Source organism: Chlamydotis macqueenii, chromosome 3 (genome assembly GCF_036417535.1).
Source record: "Chlamydotis macqueenii isolate bChlMac1 chromosome 3, bChlMac1.mat, whole genome shotgun sequence".
Lineage (NCBI taxonomy): Eukaryota > Metazoa > Chordata > Aves > Otidiformes > Otididae > Chlamydotis > Chlamydotis macqueenii.
Genome location: NC_141558.1, coordinates 114,469,698 through 114,493,304, shown reverse-complemented (window position 1 = coordinate 114,493,304; position 23,607 = coordinate 114,469,698). Strand labels below are relative to the sequence as shown.

General features: G+C 39.1%; 1 protein-coding gene across 9 annotated transcripts in view; it reads left to right on the top strand.

The window, feature by feature from the left end:
• Positions 1–23,607, top strand: part of EHBP1 (EH domain binding protein 1) — a 230,576-nt gene that overhangs the window by 154,011 nt on the left and 52,958 nt on the right. For 7 of the 9 annotated variants that reach the window (XM_086744806.1, XM_086744805.1, XM_086744804.1 and 4 more), the window contains 3 exons: positions 1,062–1,976; positions 3,922–4,065; positions 22,609–22,756. In XM_086744806.1, coding sequence (XP_086600932.1) covers positions 1,062–1,976; positions 3,922–4,065; positions 22,609–22,756 — 1,207 coding nt within the window. The remainder of the gene's footprint in view (positions 1–1,061; positions 1,977–3,921; positions 4,066–22,608; positions 22,757–23,607) is intronic. The other 2 variants (XM_086744807.1, XM_086744802.1) reach the window with 1 other exon arrangement.

Below are 23,607 nucleotides of genomic sequence, written 5' to 3'. Positions count from 1 at the left end.
GCCGAGTGCTTTAACTGAATGTATCTACGCTAACAGGAGCCCTTTTTAAAGGCTTCCTTGAAACACAATATTGTCTTCCAGGGTTAATCCAGGATAGTAATAATTAATTGTAAATTGAGAAACGGCTTTAATTCTTCAAAACTAGAAAAACCTGATGCACTGAGCTCACTCTCTTAAAGGACCAGCAGAAAGAAGACAATGTGGCCTCACAAAGTGGGAGGCTTGCAAACTGTTTAGCTTTCAGCAGTGAAAGTGAGAATGAAATTCACTTTCTCTCTCTTATAAATTTAGCATCAACACTTTTTTTTTTTAAATGCATTTCTTTGCTGGATTAATGTGATTTATGTCTTGTATCAAGTAATCTGTGGTGGTGCTCTTTTTGGCTATCTGGACATAGTTTTTCATCAACACAAATCACCGCAATTACATGACCAGTAGAAGGGAGAAGGTTGATCACGAGTGATAAAGCCCAAGATGGATTAGTGTCGTGTTTCTTATATCTTTGTTCCTTATCTTAAAAAGCCATCCTTAGTTGCTTTTTTTCTGGTCCAACTCTTACACTTTTTTAATTTGCTTGTTTCCTGCTACTTGAGTGAGAACCATTTCAGATATTGGTAGTTTTTCTTAGTGCAAACGGAAGGGCTTTTCAGTTGCAGTTTTGCGAACAGCTTTTTACTCATGAAAGTGGCATAATTCTGAATAACTAAAGATTTTAGTATGTTAATGAAGTATGTTAAAAAATATTTAAAAGAATGCCACTGGAGTGACTTTACTGGTCATGTTCTCTCAGTTGGCATTGCTATGAATATATCCTGGAAGATACCTAGAAGCCATCAGGAAAAATCCATGAGCTGGGTGTTGGATTGTGCAACAAGCAATAGTAACTACTGTAATAAAGCCAAAAGAATAATAAGTAATAGAGTTGAACCCATACTGTTCCTGTAATACTGGGTATGGTTTCAGCTTACTTATTTTGACTGAAACTTCCACTTGCATTCTTGAAATGTTATGATACGTAAAAACCTGCTGCATTGTAAACTTTATTTTGTCTGTTTTTAAAGGCATATGATGGGTTTGCCAGCTTAGGAATATCGCGATTGCTGGAACCTTCTGACATGGTTTTATTAGCGATACCTGACAAACTGACTGTTATGACCTATCTCTATCAAATAAGGGCGCATTTCTGTGGCCAGGAATTAAACGTGGTTCAAATAGAGGAGAACAGTAGTAAAAGCACGTATAAAGTGGGTAACTATGAAACGGACACAAACAGTTCTGTCGACCAGGAAAAATTCTATGCAGAGCTGAACGACCTGAACCGAGAGCCCGAGCTGCATCCGCCAGACAGTGCTTTGGCAGACTTTGCTTCTCAGGATGACTCCGTATTTGTAAATGACAGCGGTGTTGGCGAATCTGAGAGCGAGCATCAGACTCCTGATGATCATTTAAGCCCAAGCACAGCTTCCCCTTCTTCTCGCAGGACTCGAAGTGACACAGATCCACAAAAATCCCAGCAGAGCTCTGGAAGGACTTCTGCATCAGAAGACATTGGGAAGTGTAACAGTACGGATACAACACAAGCACAGCCTACGTCGGGAAGGAAGAAATTACTGATAGCTGACACTTTCGACTTGAGCGACTTGGCACATGTCAGTGATCAAAAAGAGGACGCATCTCCCACAGTTGCTTCTGAAGATAACGACAAGAAGAGACACCAGAGCTCAGAGAGTACCATTGGTTTCTCAGAGCAAGAAAAGCTAGAATGTATAGGATCCTCAGAGAGCACAAGAGCAGATCCTGGTTCACCTGTCACAAAGCCGAGTTTATCTCCCACTTCTAAGCTCGGATACTCCTATAACAAGGATATGGATCTTGCAAAGAAACCGCATGCTTCTCCAAGGCAAACTGAATCTGATTCTGAGAATTATGCCAGAATGGCTTTAAATCATGCAGATCAAACTGCAAAAACAGCCCAGGTAAGAAATAAAAACTTTCTGTATGCCTGTAAGTCAGGATGGAGATGCTCTTCAAGTTCTTTCTTTATGTTTGTAATTTACATCATATCTTCAGTATAAATACCCAGGTGGGCAGTGTATTTTTATTGTTGCGCCTATTGACTCTTTTATTCCGTCAAATGCTTTGACTGAAAGTAGGTGGTGCTGAAAAAGAACCATTACATGAAAAATTCATTTGTAAGAATTGCTCTACTGTTAATCTTCCCAATCTCTCTCCAATTAAAGGAAGTAACATTGTATTCTCAACCAGCTCAAAGGTGGCTTCAAGGCTTTTGCCACCATTCTTCTGAGTATTGCATACTGAAGCAAAAGTTGGGAAAAAACTTACCAATTTGTTGATCCATATTCCAAATATGTGACATTTTGAATACCTTAAAATATACCAAACATATTTCAAAATCTTGTCTGAGAACCACCCAGACTTGTGAACATAGCCCCGATGGTGAGGTGGAAACTCCAGAGTATCAAGTTATGCTGTTCCTTGAGTGGCCTCAAGCTCATTACTTAACCACAATACAATTTTCCTTTCTATAAAGATAAAAAGTATATGCCCACCTTCCTTACGGATTTATTGTGAGGATGAAAGTTGAATGTTATATAAATGCTGAGTGTTACCAGTAGAACATATAATCACAAAAATATGTTGAAAATGTTATCAGCCCTTGCTTACAAAAACACCAAAGAGGCATTTTAATTCTGTGAAGAGCTTTCTTGAGTTTTGGCTTTGTTTGTCTTTGTGCCATTGAGTCTGATAAGAAAAGAATATAGCCAGTCTTTTGGTAGTGCGGATTGCTTCAAATATTTTTGTTTTTTTCCAGAATAAGTGCCATAAAGATTCATTTCATTGTGAGGGAAGTGGTCTATAGATGGGTTATAGTGGCCAAATACTAGTTCCATAGCCAGCTACTTTCATTTGATCAGTGAAGTCTCATGAAGTTTCTCTTCATCATGATCTTGGTATACTGGATGAGAGCCACTTGGCCCATACAGAATAGTAGAGCAGAGGGAAACAGGATGTCTTCTCTACCAAGATTTGCATATGCAAGGATGTCATAAGCCAAGAAAAAGGAAGACATGACTTTAAAAAGGGGTCTCTGTTGTGAATCGTCTGTGTATTTTCACATGGTAAAAAAACTCAGATGTGAGCCTCAATCTTGAGCATTCAGTTGTAGATTAGAGTCAACCATCTCAGTTTCCACATGGTTGTTACAGGAGCATAACCTGCAACATCCATCCCGACTCTAGCTCATGTCTCTCTAGAGACACGTGTTCCCAGAGTCTTTACAGTTGACCTTGACTAAGAAGTCAGCGCTTGGAAGTATATATGCATGGGAGCTTGTGTTGCCTCTGCAGAAGCCCCTCTTCTGTTATTTCTAGTCTGTAATATAATTGGTCATGTGTGTGAAGAAGGGACTTCCATGTGGATATTCATAAATGAAGCAGAAGCAGATGTTTTTGCAGGGTTTTTGCCTTGTACCCAGTCTCGTTGTGTTCAATTTAAGTTATAAATGAGCGATACCCATATAAGTAGCCAACGAAGCATTGTATTTGCATACATATTAAAGTAAATAAGTAAACACATATACATTTAACATAGCTTCCATGAAGCCAATTATTTTTTTTCCACAATTGCAGTTTAAAGGCATTAAATGTTGATAGAAATTAAATTTTAAGGGGAGAGGAGAGAACTCTTATTTACATTATAAAGGCCTGTGACTTTTTTTAATTTTACATTTTGATCATCTTTACTTTTCATTTCTATACTATGTTCTGTCACCTCATGAAGCTGTAATCCATGTGACTCTTGACCTTTATTATATAGGAAGGCTGCTGGCTATTAAGTACTGTATAAATGTTAAATACCCTGAGGTTGGCTTGCTGTTAATTATATTTCTTTATTTTTAAGCAACGAATGTTGTCAAGACAGGAAGAACTTAAAGAACGAGCAAGAGTTCTGCTAGAGCAAGCAAGAAGAGATGCAGCTTTAAAGGCAGGGAATAAGCAACTAACCAATACGATCATCCCAGCCCGCAATAAGCAGCTGAATGATGTAAGAAATATTGGCCAGTGTGGCAGTTTACATAGTTAAAATGTAAAGTATGTGCATATGCTTTGTGGGGGGCATGTCCTTGCAGAATATTTCTTTTCCATGCTGAATCTCCTGGTGCTCTGAGGTGTCATGTGCCCTTGGTTCACTTTTCAAGCCTGTTTCTGCTGCTGTTACGGCCAACAGAAAGGTGCCTTAGACTTCACTGGACACAGAGGTCTGGGAGCACCTTCTTTGATTGGTACTTCAAAACAACTAAAGTTACTTGTTAAATGATAGTGGAGTAATTTATGCTATTTTTGATTACTTCTCTTTTTTCAGTTAATGTAAATGCATTCCCTGAGCCTGTGATGTCAACTACTTGCTGCTTCGTAAGTGTTGTTGCAGTGAATGAGGCTGCTTGTGACAGTCTTGTAAAAGAGTTGATGGAACAATTCCTTTTTATCACCAAAGTTGATTATGCTGGTGAGATGGGAAAGTGGAGCTGGGGAATGAGCTCCAGTGTTGAAGCAGCTTTGGTTGCACCTCCAGTGGCCTCTGTGGTGACCTGGAAGGATGCATACTCTCTGGAGACGAAAGCTAATTAATTTTTATGCAAACCTTCGCAATGCGGGTTTTGTGATTCTAGCTATTGCACATTAGAGACTGCACTGGCAACTGAGAATGTAAATGTAACTGAAAAATACTGATACAGAGAAAGGCTTGAATTTTTACTGATTCACATCTTTCAGAGCGTAGTCCTGAGGGGCAGATTCTGCTTTTTACGTAATCACACAATCAAAAAATGAAGACAGTGATTTACATGCCTCGTTTCATTCTCTTAACTCTCTTGGATCCATCCTGTAGGTTTTTTTCCCTTAACAATTCCTCTCCCCAGATGACACTTTTTTCTTCAAAATATATTCATATATGCAGACAAGTCTTATTTGTGTAATGATAACATAATGATATATAGCCAATTTTTTTATTGCTTTGTATTTAAGTTTTTCCTAGATAAGTATATATTTCACTTTTAATTTTTTTTAAGTTTTTTTTTTTTTCCTAAAGCAAACAGTATTAGAGGAGGAATACTATAGGCAACTACTCAGGCAGGAATAACTGTAATAGAAGTTGCCCCACATTTTCTATTACAAATTCCTATTTTCAAAGGTTTTACAACTTTGCTAGTATTTCATTGTGTGACCTGAAATTTTCCCCATCAACTCTCTGCCTCAGGGTAATATTTATCTTTATTTTTACTTAAAACAACCCCTATTCAACTGTTTCTCTGCATTAGGGTGGATAAAGCATTGTTTTATCTATGTTAAAAAATGTCTTATGGGAAGAAGGTTCCATCCCCTTGAAAAATCTGTTCAAAACAAAGTTGTGTTAATAGCACAATCTTGTCAGAGAGCCTTGAAGTTCGGAAAAGTTCATAAGCGTGAGTAAAAATTGTCTATATAGACACAGCACAGCAAGAGTGTCTCTTACTGTTGCTCCCCTAAGGATCGGGGCCCATGCTGGTGCAGATCATAGCACTGGAAAGCAAAACTCAAGCTGCTGCTGATGAAATCCAAACAGGAGGAAAAGGAGCCACCCCAGTGGCATGCAGAGGAGAGATGCCCCAGACAGATGGCAAGGAGGTAGATGGCAATGTGAAGTTAGACAAAAAAGAAGACTGTGTCTAGGCCATGAAAATCATCTGAAGGATAGGGCATGCGAGCAGACAGATTGCCCGTGGGACCTTATTTCATTTGTTACAGTAGCTGAAAAGAGAGTTAGAGAGATGCGGGAAAGGGAAGTGCGGTCTTCTAGGACCACTCTGCAGAGCCAAAGTTTCTTGTTGCCTCCATCAGAAGCTCCTTACAATGTTGGGAAGATACCTTCAACCCAACATACTCGAGGTGGTGGATTCCTTGATTTCTGATTTCCAGCTCAAGATTCTTGGGGAGTGATTTCTGGAACCTTTGAATGCACTCAGCTGTAGCTAAGTCAAGGAGAACCATTCAGTGAACAAATGGTCCAGGCCCCTCTGAAATCCTGAGCAAACAGGTAGTGGGCACTCTTGACTTGAGTTGACTGTAACATAAGAATAACAAAAGCTCCTCAGCTCAGAAAGGTGTTGTGGAAATTTAATTTGGAAACTCTGAAATATGATGTGAAGAGTGCCACAGAAGTGTCCTGGTAGAACTTCTGTGTTCTGTGTTCAGAGAAAAGTTTAAATAGTGTATTTTGAACAAGATGCAGGACAGACAGTGAGTGATGAGGGTAAAGTGAGATATTGAATGATTGTTAATTCACTGTACGTTGTCAGTCATGGCCACTGAAAATGATGAGTATCCTGTAGGGGAAAAAAATAAGTATAGGTTGTGCAATTAAAGACTTGTGAAATGAGAAACAGTGCAAGGTTGTACAGCTAGCGTAATTTCAACGTTTCATAACATTTGAGTGCTTGACTTAACCAAGCTCAACATTCTCCTAATGCAATTCAGTGGGAAACATGCATTGTGAAAGGGAGGGGTCTAATGGAGGCTGGTAGAGTATTCCTAGTTTGTATATTATATAAAGTTGATAGATATTTTATAAAGCTGTATATAACATGTATGTATGTTATACACATATCCATACATGTGTATGTTCTGAATGAGGATGCATGTATGCATCAACATATATAGAGATAAGATAAATTACATGGATTTCTGGTTTTCTTTAACATGTTTGATCTTCATGGAGATGAGACATTTCCATTTGATGTAGTTGTGTCAGTTTACCACAGGTCATTGCTTATTTGATTGTTAGGAAATTGTTTCTGTTCAGTGTTTTCTGGTCATTAAGGTTAACAATAAGAACTTTGACTCAAAGCAGTGTTGTAAGTGTCAGTGTGCGGTAATGTGTAGCAGCGTGTTATCCAAATGAGAGTTGTGGTAATGAGAATGAGCATTTAGTAGGGGGAATTGGACTAGGCTCATTTTTGGGAAGGATTGAGAGGGATTCAAAAGAAAATGGTTTAAATTAGGAAGATTAATTTTAAATAAGAAAACTTTGAAGAGATAGTCCAGGGTCAATACTTTTCAAAAGTAACTCTTGAAGTTTGCAGTTGCACCTTTTTTGATACCTTCATGAAAAGAGCTTTAAGCAGCCCAGTCTTTGAGAGCATGCTCAGAAAATCTGTCAGCCCAGCTAAGCTAAGCCTGCAGAGTCATTCCTTACTTTTGCAGAGCTTGTTTTGTAGGCCTTGCTGTTACCACTTTACATTTGTCATATGAGAACTATGAATTGCTGTTTTCTTAGTCAACAAGGGAGAACAATAATACAGTGCATAGGGTTGTATTGCTGCTTGAGGTCAACAAAAGGGAGGAAATTTCCAAGTCTGTTCCATGGTCATAAATACAGGTTACTTGGTATGTGTTTACCTGATTTGTTTTGGTAAAAGTCTTTTTTGAATAAAACAGTGCTCTTATTTCTCCTCTAAGCACTGAGCAAATACCTTAGACCTTCTTCAGCCTAAGCCTTACCCTTCCTCTGCTAGTACCAATATTCTGGATTTTTTTTTTTCAGTAGTCATACACTCTGGGCTTGCTTTTCCCTGCCCCTCCCCGCCCCTTTTAAAAAAATCTCTGTTGTCTCTTTATTGACCGTTAACTGGCCTCTCATGAAGTACTGGGTGTTTTCCCATGACATGTCCATTCTCTTGGCTGTTTGCCTCTTTTTCTTGAGTTGTCTTTCTTGCTGCAATGTGCTTCCATCTTCCCACATTTGTTCTCTGGAGTTAGGCCTATGTCAGTATTCTTACTTGCTTTACTTTTTTTTTTTTTTCTCTTTTTGACTTAGAAATTTCTGAAGTTGTGGAAGCAGAAGGTTGAGGGGCTGAATTTGCTCATATACCTGTTAACTCAATCCCATTTTCCTCTGAATAATGTATTTTTCATTGCATCTGAATCTGTATCCTGTTCCTCCTCTTTAGTTTGTGTCTTCTTGTTCTTTCCTCTGTTTCAGACTGTATTTCAGCTGTCTCCCCTGGCCATTTCAGATCTCCTCCTTCTCCTTTTGAAATTTCTTTCTTAATACCTGCTCTCTTTGCTCTTTCTTCCCTCTTTGCCTTCTGCCTCATCATCTTCCATTCTTGTTTGACCCACCTGATTTAGTCCCATCATTCTCTGGTTGCTTTCTCTGTTTGTATCATATTAGCCCCTTTACTTTTCTCCCATTTCTTCCCTACTTGCTGCATGCTGGAAGTTTTTTCACTGTTAGGTCTGCTCTTTTGGTGCTTCTCAGAACCCTTCAATCTTCTAGCTGTATGGATGCCAGCACATATGGAGGTGTGTAAGCCTGTAGGCGGGTATTTGAAGTCTAAGAAGAGACCGCATTGATCAGAAACTCCTTGAAAACAGGCTCGTGGTTTGGGAGGATCACAGATATGTCCTTAAAATTGATGCAGCCTTTTGGAGATGGGAAGAATTAGCTTAAGAGCTCTGTGAACAGTTACTGATCCGCTCATGGATCCCTTTCTCTATGGTAGATTTATAAACAGCTCAGCCTTTCTGCTTGCTTTCTTGATGTAGGTGTGCATGTAGTGACTCTTTTATGAGATGCTTCTGTCATTTCCAATCTGGTATAGCAGCTGTAGTCACTTAGCTTTTAACCAGGAGAGCCTTTTTATTAGCTTACTCATTTTTATTTAACTCACCTTTTCTCATGATGAATATCACAGGGCTAGAAGCGACATATCTACTCCCACCAGATGCTGTGAAATATCAACCTGTAGTGATGGTTGTTAGCAGCAGCAGCTTGGCTGGAATGAGGTGTTGGAAAGGGGAGGAGACTGGAGCTGGTCTGTGCAACCTAACTGGCAAAGTGACAAGCTAGAGGGGACCACAGCTGGTGGGAAATATTCAAGAGTCACAGGGCTAAATTAGGTCTTTCCAGCAGGGAACCTGCACTTGCAGAATGTGGAGTCAGCAAATACCTGCAAAGGCCGGTGGCAAAATGTTTGTCTTATTCTCTTTTAATGACTGGTCCACATGAAGAATGCAAATTTACTGCTGCTGTCGTTTACTCTGTAAACTCAAATGGCTATGGTTATGGAATCAGCCTGATTACAGAGAATGGAATTAGGAGTTAAGAAATGCACAGGCAACTTTAATTAACCTTCTTTGTGTGTATGCATTATGATGCAGTCTTTAATTATGTGATCACATAATATTTTCCCCAAAGCAATTGTGTCTCATTTAGCTCAGAGAATTGAGGTGATGTAGAAGGCTGTTTGTCCAGAGGACCTCTGTCCTTTTGCTTGCAGAAATTGGAAGGTGTGCGGCAAATGAAGCAGAGGTTGCAAGGAGCAGAAGGATGACGTCACAGTTAAGGTGCTTGAAAGAATTAAATGTAGTGCTGCCTTTGCCTCAGAGTTCCTGTTCAGTACTGCTAAGTCTTTTGAACCAGACTTCCTCCAAGTGGTCATTAATTGAGTATCCTTCTTTTCTGGATTGCTGTTTGAGGCGAAAGTTTGATTTGCAGCTGTACTGAGCATCCGAGTCTGTCAGGGAAATCAGGTGGAGCTGTGCTTGAGACACATAAAGTGCTGCATAAAGCTTAGTATACTGAAAAAAAAAGCCCAGGTAATAGGCTTCCCAGAGTGAGCACCCAGTGTTAGACCCTTTTAGCTGGATCTCTCCATCTCAGTTCTCATCCAAAGAACGGAGTAATAACACCACCACAGGGTGTTGTGAGAAGGGAGTGTGATAAATGCTTTTGAGGCACTTAAATACCATAGTGATGCGCACTGTAGAAAAGCCCTTGAAGAAATTAATAATTCTGCCCACAAAGCGGGATTTGAATATTGTGGAGTAAAGAATGGTGCGATGTATTGATGGGCCTACATATTGACCAGTGAAAAAAAACTCAAGTATTGAACACCATGGGGTAGAGTTCAGATCAGGGGACAGTAAAAGTAAAAGGCGGTGCCACAACAAGGCTCTATTCTAAAGGATACCAAGTGGGATAAAAATCAAGATTGTGCTCAGTAGTTTTATTTCTGGCATCTCCTACATTAGGTGTCAAATTCTTGTGGTTTGTTTTTTTGCAAGGTAGACAGTTTTAGCAGAGAACGCCATATAGCATGGAAGTCATGAAAAATCGTGCTTGTCTGGCAAAGGATATGCTTTTCTTCCTAACACAGGCCAGGAAATGTTTCTGAAGTTGTTTGGGTTTTGCGTGAGCTAAGAATGCCTCCTTGGTGAATTTAGGGTCAGGACTGAGCCCCTCATATGGATTCAGCCAAAAATTTTGCATATTTAGCATCTAGCATAGGTTCTGGGATGCAGGAGTTCATTACCTGGAGGAAATCACTCTGTCTTTTGCCTCTCATGAGATAGGAAAATAGTAATTGTTTCTTCATAGTGGCGTTCTGAGGATGACTACACAAAAAATTGTGAGAGACTCAATTTATACAATAAGTATTTAAGACGAACTTAGTGTAAACTGAAGGGGTGTTTTCAGACAGCAATCTGATGCTGCTGCTGTGAGTAAATGCAACTGTTGCTAGCCTGCTTTCTGTACAGAGAAAGATTTGGTTTTACTTATCTCTGCTACCATTATTTCGTATTTATTGAAGTTGACTGACAGCCATTGCTGCCTAAATATATTAATAAAAATAGGTTTGAAAGAGCAGCGAGGTCTATATTCAGCTTTTGTAGTAGAATTTGCAGATACGAAGTACCTCACCAAAAAGCTGTTACCTCCAAAAATGCAAACTGTCTGTATACAGAGGGCAGCAGGAACAGGCTCTGCCATAAGATTGTTTCTTTCTGCTCAGAATATTGCTTTTTGTTACTCTTTTGCTCAAAGGACTTGTTGCAGCTGTATCTAATTCATATTTAATAAGCTCTTTCTACTTCAGGTGTCAATCTGTTTTGCCCATTACTATTCATTTTCATAAATATTTGAGTGCAAGACGGTAACTTTTTTTGCATCCACAGTGGACTAGTGGAAATTGAAGTCTTTTTAGAAAACCTTCAGAAAGTGACAAAACTCAAATATGAGTTTGTATACTCTTATTTTAATTTTGATTGCATACATTTGCACAGATATGGGATATGCCAGCTGCAGTAAAATAAAAATAAAGCATTGTTTTAAATGCTCAGAAAAAAAAAAAGCTTTAATAAATGGTCTCATTTATTATGTCCTGCAATAATCTGATACCCTTCTGAGCTAATAAGCTTCTAACTGTTCTGCCCTAATATGGGACCAAAACATAAATGCTAGTCAACATGACCAGAAATGGTACAGAATGCAAATACACAGTAGACAACAAAACCAGGGTATTTTGATTTGATTGAAAGATGCCTTAAACTCAATTTAGTGTTGAAAGTATCCTTTCCTCCAAATATTTTCACAGGCTCTTGAAAATGAGCACTGGATGGCTTTATTCAGTAATTTTTATTTCTACATGAAACCAGAATCCCTACTTCTCTTGCTTTAGGAAAGGGAGCTAGCTCATCAGTGGATTTTTTAATTATTTATTTATTTATTTATTTATTTATTTGTAATCTGCTCAGTTGGAAAATAAATGTCTGTGTCTGGGACAGTAATGTTAATTAATGTAGGGAAACACTCCTGAGTTATTCCTATCTTGTTTTTCTTAAGAAACAAAGAGAGAAAAGCTGATCTTTATTAATTAAACATCTAACATTATTTTATTGAGGTGTAGGACTTTGCAGATGGCAACCTTGGTCTTTTAATATTAATTGGAAAATATTGATTGAAAAAAGACTAGTCTGTCCTGCTGATAATTGTGACCAGATTTAGATACGATCACTAGATCTTCCTGAGATTACAAAGAAGCAGTTACCATCTAATTGGTAAAAAGATTGAACATTATTTTGGTAATCCCTGAGCTTTGGTAACTTATTCCCTGCTGTTCATTTATATGTCTTGTCTGTATGCCACTATAAAGTGGTTAAATATGGTTTAAGCTGATAAGACTATGCTGTATAGTATTAACATTTCATGAGCATTCCAAGTTTTATAGCTGTTTTAACAATATACTTTTCTTTAAATGAAGGTTAGACCTGCTGACTGAACACTTCAAAAACACAACTGAACTGATATTTACTTCTTTATAACGACATGCTAAGGTTGAGATAGCCTGATCTCATTTCCTTGATGGCGAGAACAAACAAGTTGTTTTATTTAATGTTACTCAATACATGAAAAATAAAAATAATCTGTAACTTTCCAAGAAGGTTCTACATCTTTTGACTTCATATTGATCTGTTTAAGCACTTTCTTACTATGAAGTTGTGATATTTCACTGTACAAAAATACTGCTATAGACAACTCCCTGACGTAGCTGGGAAAATAAATCAATTAGTGCAAGTAAACTCATTTCGAAGAAGAATTAGTAGGCACTGTCAGTTTTATACCAGGAGGGATTTCATGAATGAAGTGTGTGTAACCTTTGATAATGCAAGACAAATTTTACATAGTTTGAGTTTCAGATATAAATGCTTGAGATTCTCCACTGAGTTTAATTGCTGTTATTTCCATAAGCTGTATCTATTTACACCACTTAAGCATACGGCCTAAATATATCAATACGCGATTATTTGTTGCGTGGATGTAAATTCAAGGTGCTGCATAGTCTGCAGCCGTAACGTTAAGTTGCACGCCCACAGAAAATAGGCTGTCAATTTATCAACTGAATTTTAAAATTGTCTGAAAAACATTAGTTCAAAAACTTAAACATCTTCTAGCTGTTTTTTATTAAAAAAAAAAAAAGTCTCAGTGTTTCAGTGTTCTCTCTTTGTGTATGAAGCGAGACCTGGGTTTCTTAGCATCTGGAATGCTCTTTTTCTATCGCTGCTAATAATTGTGGACGTTTTCTGTGTGGATGTTCAGTACGCGCTGTCGTGAATCCCAGGATGATATCGCCATTACTTAGAGCTGTATTTTGCATTGCCTATTCTGTTATTGCTCAGCATGCACAAGGGTAGAGTTAAAATCTTTATTCATTTCATTTAAAAATGTTTCTTTTGTTCTCCTTATCATGTTCTGGCTTTCCCAAGGATATATGCCTTGAACGAAAAGTCACATGTGCATTACTAATTGTGTGCCATTGTATTTACAGTTCCTAGTGGTGGCACTGTGAAGCTACTAATTCTTTTGCTTCACTTGATGTAAAATAATCTGAGTGTCTTTGATAGCAGTGAAACAGTATTAATTGTTTTGTACATTTCTTGGTCACTCTTCTTAGGTGGTCTTCATAATCTATTAGAACTTTCAGCCAGATTTTTGTAATGTCATGCCTCCAGCAGTGATTAAATTGGTAATTAATGAACAGTCCTTGGCAACATAAACCACATCCCGTTAATTTTCCCTTTGAGTTTTTAGAAGTTGTCGTCTCTGTCAGAAAGCATTGCGCCACCTTGCTACGGCCCCTTGGCATGAAACCACAACGGCTTGATTTTTTGCAGCCATTAGTAGATCAGAGCAGTAATTTCACAGTATTTTGGTCAGGGTAATTATAGTACCGAGTACCGAGTAGAGTTGGGAATTCACACAAGAAGTCCAGAAATACCAGGTGAGCTTCCTTGTGTGCACTGGGACGTTATGATTAGTTTAATTGGGCTTTGTTTGATTTCAGCCGCGGAGACTCTTTGTGCCACGGCACTGCAGCCGCTTTCCACTTTAGTGTTTCTGACCTGCATTGACAGGAACTGGTGCAAAAATGAACTCTTTGAAGTGGGACTCTTTGGAGAGGGCAACTAAAAAAGAGGGAAAGGGATGTGTAAATCGTTTACTGTAGCAAAGCTCGAAACCTGACCGAATACCCTGCGTTTTGCGGGTGATGTGATTCAAGATCTTTTGTATTTTCAGCCAGAGCAGACAATATTCCTGCTCCATTCATGCAAAGGTTTAGCAAATTACTGCATTTAAAAACACAATCTTTTCTTTTAATAGCTGGCTTTTATATAGCACCTGCTATTCTACCTTCCTTTGAAGATACAGTCGTTTCTCCCACCAGAAATTCTGCGAATCATCCCTTTAGTCCTGCAAACGAATCTGGGCGAATGCATTAATGAGACTGCAGCTGCACTTAGTAGTTCACATGTCACAAAATAGTAGGTAAAGGCATTCATACTTGAGTGACTGACTATAGGTGTAGCGGCCTTCAGCGGTACATTGTGCACGTTAAAAGTTTAAATAGTCACTTGCCTGTTGGCTCCTGAATGAAAGGACTGTCACTGGTCACTTCTCCTGAAGCCTTAATGAAACCAAATAGTTTGCTACGAGTTTGGGCCTAACCATTGGGGTGTTTCATGCAGTCTTGTCAGTTGATGTTCATGAATTGACTTGAACGGAGATCAAAGTGTTTCTCAAAATGGAGAAGCGGGGAGAGAGACAGCTCCTTCAATTGCACCACAAGAGCTAATCAAGCCATCAGTTCTTTATGCACTCTGCATGCCTTTAGAATTTAATACCCAATGGTTTGTCAGGACAAATTGAAATTCGGGGGAGGAGTGGGGGGGGGAGGCCTCCTCGGCCCGCTGCAAGTGAAATACGTGCCTCACTCTTCTGGAGGTCGTTCTGATAAATTTTGTAATCTAATGTAAAACTGCAATGTTGATTAAATATTTGGGGTTGAAAAAAAATAAGGTAAAAGGTTCAATGGACATTATATGCCTTAGTGCTGATTAAAGATCCAGCTTTAAAGTGAAAGAGAAACTAAACTCAGCGTGATTTTTTTTTGTTTCTTTGATTGCTAATGAACTTTTTTGCTGAAACATTTTAAACTGGATTCAGAAGGTAGCTTTTTGAGTGTCAGTTAAAACAAAGTCATGTGAAAATGCCTGCCTCCCTCCCTCTCTCTCTTTTTAATTGATATGATTTAGGCAGAGGAAAATGGTAAGGGGGATTTTTCTATTGCAGAAGCAATTTTTAAGGGATTTAGTCTTATTTAGCCTGAAGGTCTTCACACTAATGAGAGCACTTATGTTACGTCCAGGCGTTGATTAGACAGCTCATCTATCAACTGGAGCATGAGAATTTGTATTTTAGGTACCTTTTATGTATTATAAATGTATATGCTTTTTTTATTACTTTAGACTTTATTTTCCACAAATTTTTAATTACTTTCTTTCACTTCCGAGGTGCCTGTAGTGCAGCTGACAGAGCACAATTGGTAACAGGGAAATACTCTGCATTTGATGAGAAATAATATTGAAACTGTATCTGTAGAAATTGGCATGCCAAATGCAAATTGCTACCCAGATGCATTCCTTAAACTGCCACAAGCCTCCTTAAAGCCTAAATATATTTATTCAGGGAACATGGAATTATGTATTTTAAAAAATGCCCAACCACCACCCCCCAAAAAAATTGTGAGCTCTCTCTCTACCTGTAGTTTTTGCCATGTTTAAAACACAATATTGTCTTAATTATTTTCTGAACCATTCTGAAAAGTACAGCTTTTGTAACTTTTTGACATTTCAGGTTTAAAAAAAAAAATTAAAACGTTGCCACCAGCTTGCACTATGAGCAGCCTGTAATAACAGTTAAAAAAGCTTTCTGAACTATTTGACAAGATTTCTTAGTGCTGAGGCCATATGCTGTAGCCTTTAAGCTATTTCTTCCTATCAGTTTCATTATCACCTGCCTCTGAGTCTCCAATATCATCAGTAAGCACATGCAGAATCATAATTATGCCATGTACAAGTTCTTTGATAACATGTACAGTTTTCTTCTTAATTCTTTATCAAATGCATTGATCGTGGCATGTGTGCATTGATCCAGGTCCACCATCTGGCTGTGTGTGATAAGCACAGTGGCATCTTTGCATTTCCACTGTCATTCATTGCGCTACAATTTGGCTGCAGGGGAGTAGTGGCTGGGATTAGCCCTGTTCTGCTACTTACTTGCATTTTAAGTTGACACCTCTACAGCGGCTCAGACCACATTACAAACTGAAACACATACGCACGACTTAGTGATGTGACACTCCTCAATAAGCTTACTCCACTAGCTACTCAACAATCTGTAATTGGATTTGTAGGAATAACAGCAAAAGATTTCCTAAGAATTGCTGGGGACAGAAGGTGAAGTTTTCTCATTATTGGCAAAAGGCTAGGTATAGATCCTAGGCGATTGGTATTTTCCATTAAAAACAAGCTGCCAGCCGTTTGCAGGACATTTTCAAAAAACCCAGCAAAACAGGATCAAGGGAGGCATAGGGTTTGCACTTGTTCTATCCGTTCTCATCACATGCAAGTGGACTGGGATCCCGCCGCCCTCCCCCGAAATTTAAGAGAAGAGGCGGGGGGAGAACCAACTTTCAGAGGCGCCCTGCAGCCTGCTCCGCTTTGTTCGGCTGGGAGTGAACCGGGAGCATTCCTCAGGAGGGCACGTCCTCCTCTTTCAGCGCGGGGTTACCCGCCTGAGAAGGAAGCTTCCCAGGATGGCAGTCTGAAAGATGCTGCTCTCCAGCTTACGCATCCCATACACTTGCCAAAAGTCTTTGTTTCATAACACCACTTTTTTTTTTCTTTTTTTTTTAAATTATAAAGTCAAGTTTACACAAGAGAAAATCCCTTAAGTGGAGCTCGATGAATGTTGACTCCTATGATGAGTAAGCAGCTGCTTTAACTTCTGTCTGTAACTCGGCTGCGGAAAGGCACAGAAAATACCATCTGTAGACTATTGATCTCAGGTGGGACGTTATGCCCTGTCTGCATGATGGCACTGCTGTTTCAGAATATTTCTCAACCTGCGTGCTTGGGACCCTGTTTGTGGGTAATGCCAATGGCATTGACAATCATGGTGACAGGCGAAACGAGCTTCTGCATCCCGATGCCTTAGGTGATTGTTGTCAATTATACCTCCCAGATGAGGGAGAGGGCAAACTTGCCTAAGCAGGGAAAATTCCAGGGAAGAAGTTAGGGGAGGGCTTTGTCGTTGCTTTTGGTTGAGATCAACTTTCTCGATGATCTTTCTTGGGAGCCCCGTGGGTAGGCAAGGCTGCCCTCGCATTGTTTGCTGGGAGAGTGCCTCGCTCTCCGTATCGGTGCAGGCGAGCGAGAAGAGGAGGAAAACAGAAAGCGTATTTGGAATTAGATATTTCAGCCTGCCCTTAAAACTTGCCGTAGAGCCAAGTGCAGTGTGAAATAGAAATGCTTGCCTTGATCGCCGTGTAGATGTATGGCTCCTGAAGGGTTAAACGGGTTAAATCTTATTTATCTGAATAGAACTGCAGGGCTGTTTTGCAGAATGCTCCAGCACAAATACCTATGGTTCACTTTGACGTTACAATTTTTTTTGTTGGTTTCTTTACTTTAAATACTTGAACTGGTAGACCTTTTACTTTTTTCTCTGAGAAAGATGTATTTGTACCAGATTAGAAAAGCTAAACTGTTTCTTTACATTGAATAATCAGCCTGTCATGACAAATCTATCTCCTTCTGCATGAGTAGGTGCCAGTTTGACTAGCTTCTTTTAGGCTCACACTGGGTTTTAAGCTGGATCCATGTGCATGACTGGCAGTGCATTTGTTGGGCCAGATCTAAGGAGCCAGAGAGCGTTCAGCTCCTTTTTGCCTACAAAAGAGCAGCCAGACAACCAGCAAGAGGCCTTGGATGTAGCACAAGGTGATATTACTTAGTCAGCCTTTCTTTTTTTCAGATATATGGTTTTTTTTCATTCAGTAAACTTAAGAGTTTCTCCGTTTCACAATGACACAAGGAATTAAATTATCAATGGATTGCTTTTATACAGCTAGCGTTCTTCACACCAGAAATACTGTACCAAGTGAATTGTAGGTTTTCCAGAACAACATAGATTATATTTAAAAAAAAAAAAAAAAATTAAAAAATTGCTAGCTAACATTTCTTTAAAAATACCTCCTAGGTTTAAGGAGATGTTTTCCATTTTACAGCCACACAACCTCATTTTATTGTGAATTTGAGTTGGCTTTTTTTGTTTGGTTTTTTTTTTTTTTTTCTTTAAAGGAGGCAGCTTTGTGAAGACATTGTTTGTGATTCTTCCAGTGTTAGACTTTGGGCTATTTCTGTTTTCATTCTGTCTTCTCTCATTAGTCCATCAGTGCCATAGATCGTAAGCCAATAGCTGCTTCTTTAAGACAAGTGATTTGATACTTTTTGTGAGATAGGCTCATGAAAAAATATTTTCAAGCTATGTACAGTTTATTGCTAGCAAGGCAGCTGATGAAGACACCAGGCAGAAGGCAGAAAATATCAAAGATGTTTATGTCTTTCTTTGCTGACCACTTCCTACATTCTGACTAGCCACAGAAATCCGAAGCCAATGCACTTTTGTTTATGTCGGGTGTTCCGTGCTTAACAATTCATGTTTTGCTCACTACCTGTGTATTTTGAGCTGTTCTGAAACGTTGGTGGACACCAAACATAAATGTGGTCCCCAGGGTGATCAAAGATTTAATCTGACCAGATGGGACAAACTTGAGAAAGATTTTGACTTTCCACTCTGTTTTGCAACAAGAAAGGCTGATTTTTTTTTTCTCTCATCCTTTCTTTGTTAGGAAAGGCAGAGATCAGGCCATCCCCAGAGAAATGAGCAGGTGTGGCCATTTACAAGCATGTCTGGTTATATTATAAACCAACATAAGAAAAGTTTGAAATGGTTTGAAAAGATCTGCTAAACAGTTTTAATGTTTCATCCCAAATCCTATTTACTCAAACAAGAGCCGATCAAGGTCACAGTAAAACCCAGCCTGCCCAAACCTTTAAAGCTCGTGTAATTTTTTTATTTATTTATTTTTTTATTCTGTCTTCTCTACTAACTGAATAGGTACATTTTGGTAATCCTTGCCTCTGGACAAGCACAGAAGTCTTTTTCTTTCTGAATGGCTAATAACAGAGCCGTTCTTCCTGTCTAATGATGAAAGAGGTGGCAGTCAAGTTCTTTCTCTTAGATGTACTGTGCATTCAGGGCAGACCAGGGACAATTTTGAAACCTACCGCTACAGGAATCATCGCTCCCCCTCATAGCTACAGTTCTGGTTTAATTTTGTTGCTGTGGAGTATCACTAATTCACAACTTTTTTTTTTCCCGATTTGCAGACACAGTAAAGAATTTGTAAACATCAAATGAATGCAGCTCACAGGATTATATATTTTTCACAGGGAGAGGACAATACGTTATTGGACTGCTGATGTAAACTCAGTTTGGATCCTCCCAAAATTCTGCCGAAGGATGACTGAAAATCCCTGGCAGAGGGTGTTTATTTTGTTTCTGTTGGTTTGGTTTTTTTCCTGAAAAAATGCGAGAAGATTGCAGAATCTTTTGTGATTTAAGGAGATGGGATTTATGGGAGTGGTTGGGTTTTTTTTTTCCAATGCAAGACTCCACCGCTCTCAGTATTTTACTGAGTTGGTCAGCTCTCAGCTTCTGCCACTGCCGAGTGACATCGCTGCCGGGTAATGATCTCGGACACTGCCCGCCAGTGTTTCACATTTGAATTCACCTTCCCAAATCCACAGCATCATTTTTGGCCAAAGTAATGTCAGTCATTGCCGTCTGCGGCGAGTACAAAAAGGACCCCCTAATGGCAGCCATTTTTATTTGTTTCTTAAGATCCAAAGGCTGCTGAAAGAACAATTGGATAAAGTTGAGGATTGGAGAAGCTTGATTTTCTTGTTCCAGTGAAATGAAACTCCCGTCCTTTTTTTCTTCCCCTTTGCCTTAAAAGCTGGTGTCTGCTAGGGGGTTGTAGCTGTGTCAAAGCCGTTGGGATGCCACTGCTGATCACTTTAATTACTAGGACTAAGGAGGATAAAATTAAAAGTAGCACCATTGAAGCAGTGGAAGAAAGCTTGCCGAGATGTCGGTGAACTGTGAAATATAAAAATTGCATACCAATACATTTTTATAGGAGGGGAAACAAGGAATTACATTACTTATTCTTGAGGAGTTTGTCCTTAAATAGTGAAGTTTTCCTCGCTGTGCATCCGCGTGGCAGATCTTTAGACCATTACAAAGTAATTGGGGGAAAATAACAGAGCAAACTTTCATGTCTCTTTGGCATGTCAGGTTCATGTCAGAGGGGGAAAGATTTTACTGAGTTTTCTCTTCCACTGTACGGGGAAAAAAATGGCTGTGTGTGTTTTTGCACAGTCCTTTCTTGGTGCAGAGCTTCTCTTCGTGTCTCCTTTTTTTTTTTCTTTCCTTTTTTAGTATCTATGTTCATACCTCCGTACCTCTTCCGAGCACTTGCCTTTCCAAAATCCAGGAGATCGATTTGCTGATTAATTATTGTTCTGTACCTTAAAACTTAATCTGCCTACTTTTTCTGCTCTTGGTTTCCTTGCTCCTTCCACCAGTGTTTCCTCTACCAAGCTCAGTAAGCAAGGGTTCAAATTCCTGAATTGAATTTAAGCAAGAACTGGGCTGGTTTTTCGCTTATCCGCTGGTGATGATTGCCTTAATCAGCACAAACACAAGCCACAGTAATCTGTGTTTGCTTGGAGATCTCCGGGATGTTAATGACTATGCTAATAATTCAGGACACAAGTTTTCTTTCAGGAAGAGGAGGGGAGAAAGGAGAGGGGGGCATCAGCCTGCTCCGTTTAGGGCGGGTTTGTCACAAACACGTAACTGGCCTTATTTTAAACTATGTGGGCTATTGTTTGACTTTAAACCACATGGGAATCTTAATATAAATTTTGCACATTCCTTCTTAAAAGTCATTTAAGTCAAGCCCACAAGTTTCTATATCCTAGGAATTACAAACAGATATTTTGGCGGTTTTATTTCGTGTAAAATTAAATGTAATTTATGTCACCAAATACCGTGGGTCGAAATAAATCGGCTGCTGTATCAGTTGGCTGGCTAGAAATTAAATTAAATGGATCTGTTCTGGTGCATAGGAGCCGGGGAGGGGGCAAGCTTTCTGGTTTTCTTTCTGATGTGTACTTAACCAAATAAGTTTTTGCTAGAACTTTTGCCGTGTGCCTTCTGGGGAAGTTAAAGGGTGAGAAAGCAAACAAAGCCAGCGTGCCATCCCAGTGCCTTGCAGGGCCCGGGCAGAATTGTCTTTCCAGGGGAAGGAGGACATTAGGAGAAAAGTAAATCCAGGCAATCTGATAGGGAATCAGGGTTCTGTCACTCAGGGACAAGATACGGTGCTGTGTCCATAGGCTTTGTTTACTGTAGGGTTTTATGAGTTGTAACCTGCCCATGCAAGCTGTTAATGAGGCTAAATCTTGCTGCTGGAGGATTGAATTACAGCACACCTCTGGGCTAATGGTTATAAACAGAGAGTCCCATTAGGGCTGCATTCTGATTCAGTCATTTGCATTTTTCCTATTGTGCCGAGAACAATGCTGAGTAAATAGCTACAAACAAACAATTTGCATGGAAATGGCTGAAATGTACCTAATTAGTATTTTGCCCTTGTTTTATTAATGATTGCTTAAACTCGATGGCACTTAGCAGCAGCTCTCACCAGCATCCGCAGGTGTGGGATGCTCAGTTGCTGGGCTGGTGGGAAGGCTGCCAGGCTGACTCTCCAAAATTAGGCAGCTGGTTACCTTCCACTCAGGTCAGGTCAACTGGGTTTTATCCTGGTCAGTATGTCAGTGGTACGAACCTATCGGCAGCTTTGCCTTAAAGCCAAGCGCTTGACTTTGTTGGGCTTATGAGTGTTTCTGGTATTGAGAGGAGGGGGAAAACAGCCCTGACTTTGAAAGAATCACATTTTTTTAAGGTGAAAACTGAATTCTTTCCCTTATGATTTAATGGATTCTTATAGATATGTTTTAATACATCTTTTTATTAATATTTTTTTTTAGTATAGTGGGCTAGTCTTTTCCAAACTTACGTGCCACAGGACTTTGCTCATTTATGTAACTGAAGTATTGTTGTCCTTCTAAGATAGTTATGAGCGTTAGCAGGACAGCAATACGATCTCTTTAATTACTGACCAAAGCCACACTAGTATGATGTTTTAAAGCGAAGCAATGTCTTTTCTGCTCCGATATCTATTGTTCTTTCATCAATTTTCATTAGTTTATTTAAAAAAAAAAAAAAATGTATCCACTGAAGTCAAAGGATTAGTTCTTTTCCATGCCTCAGATTCGATGTCACTTTACACTTTGAACTCAGCTTGGTGATTGGAGTAACCGAGAGCAACATCTGACTTCTCATTTCTGTTCTATGAGAGAATATTACTCAAACAAATAATTCAGTTTAGTAAAACTATTTTTGTAGCCATGGTAAAACATTTTGTAGTTGCTACTTTGAGGCAAAAGTGTCTGAGAATTCTCATCAAGGTATTTTTGTAGAACATAATTTATAAATACTTTAAATTGCAGGTAATTAGGTTTCTAATGCAATAATAATTTGGAGAATGCTTAAAAAAAATCTGATACATAGATGTCTCTAAAAATTGTGGTGTGACACCCAACTGATATCGAGCATCCTATTTATAATGTGGGCCAAGCACCATGCTGTAAACCAGTTACTATCATGATGATCAGATTGAGAATGAAATTGCATTTCTGTCAATTACTGAGTTGGCAACTGTTCAATATATCTTAGCAGCAAGATGAAGAGCGGCGTCGGCAGCTGAGAGAGAGAGCTCGTCAGCTAATAGCAGAAGCTCGATCTGGAGTGAAGATGTCAGAACTTCCTAGCTACAGTGAAATGGCTGCAGAAAAGTTGAAAGAAAGGTCAAAGGCATCTGGAGGTGAGCTGAGGAACCTTGTATCTTATTCCTATGGCAACCTAGAAACCAGAGATCTTTTTGGGTTTTACTTTTATTCACACTTCAAAACACTGTTCATCAGGTGCACATATCAAAAGACCTGGCTGTAGACATGTTTCCTGTATCAGCATTGTGTCACTTAATTTGCAGCAATGAAAAGAAAAGCATATATGTGATTGAAAGAAAAACATGTTACGTGTACAGGTTGCTCATATTGGCGCGTTATTTACAGATTTGTCGTTACCACAGTGTTCTAGAATTTTATGATTGTTGGTTAAAATCTCTTCAATATATATTTTTATATAGGAGCATGGACATAGTTTGGGGGGAAAAACATTAGAAATGCTTAATAAACTTCGGTTTGTATTGAATGTGTTCAAAAAACTGCTTGGGAAGAGAATTTTAAAGGCAGCCATGGGAAGTGGGGGCAGTAACCTTTCGGTTTTAAATGGCAGTCTTTTGACACACTACTTGCCTTTACAGGTTTTGAGTTGTAATATTGCTATAATGTTATTACACTGACTTTGAAATGTCATTAAAATTCATATACCTGCCAGTGCTACAAGCTGGAGTAATGTAGTGTCACTCAGACTCAAATGGGTGCTGAGCACACCTTTCAGTACAGGCTTCTTGCTCTTTTAGTGTCTCCGGCATATTCTAAGGGGAAGTTGTGCTTCTCGTGCTAACACATAATTGTGAGACAAAGTGTCAGGAAAATTCAGCTTTACGTTCACAATACATGATTTTTTTTTTTGCTCTACTACATGTATTTTAGATGCATATATATTTAAATATAGTCTTACAGCACCCTAAACCGTACTATTGGGTTCCAT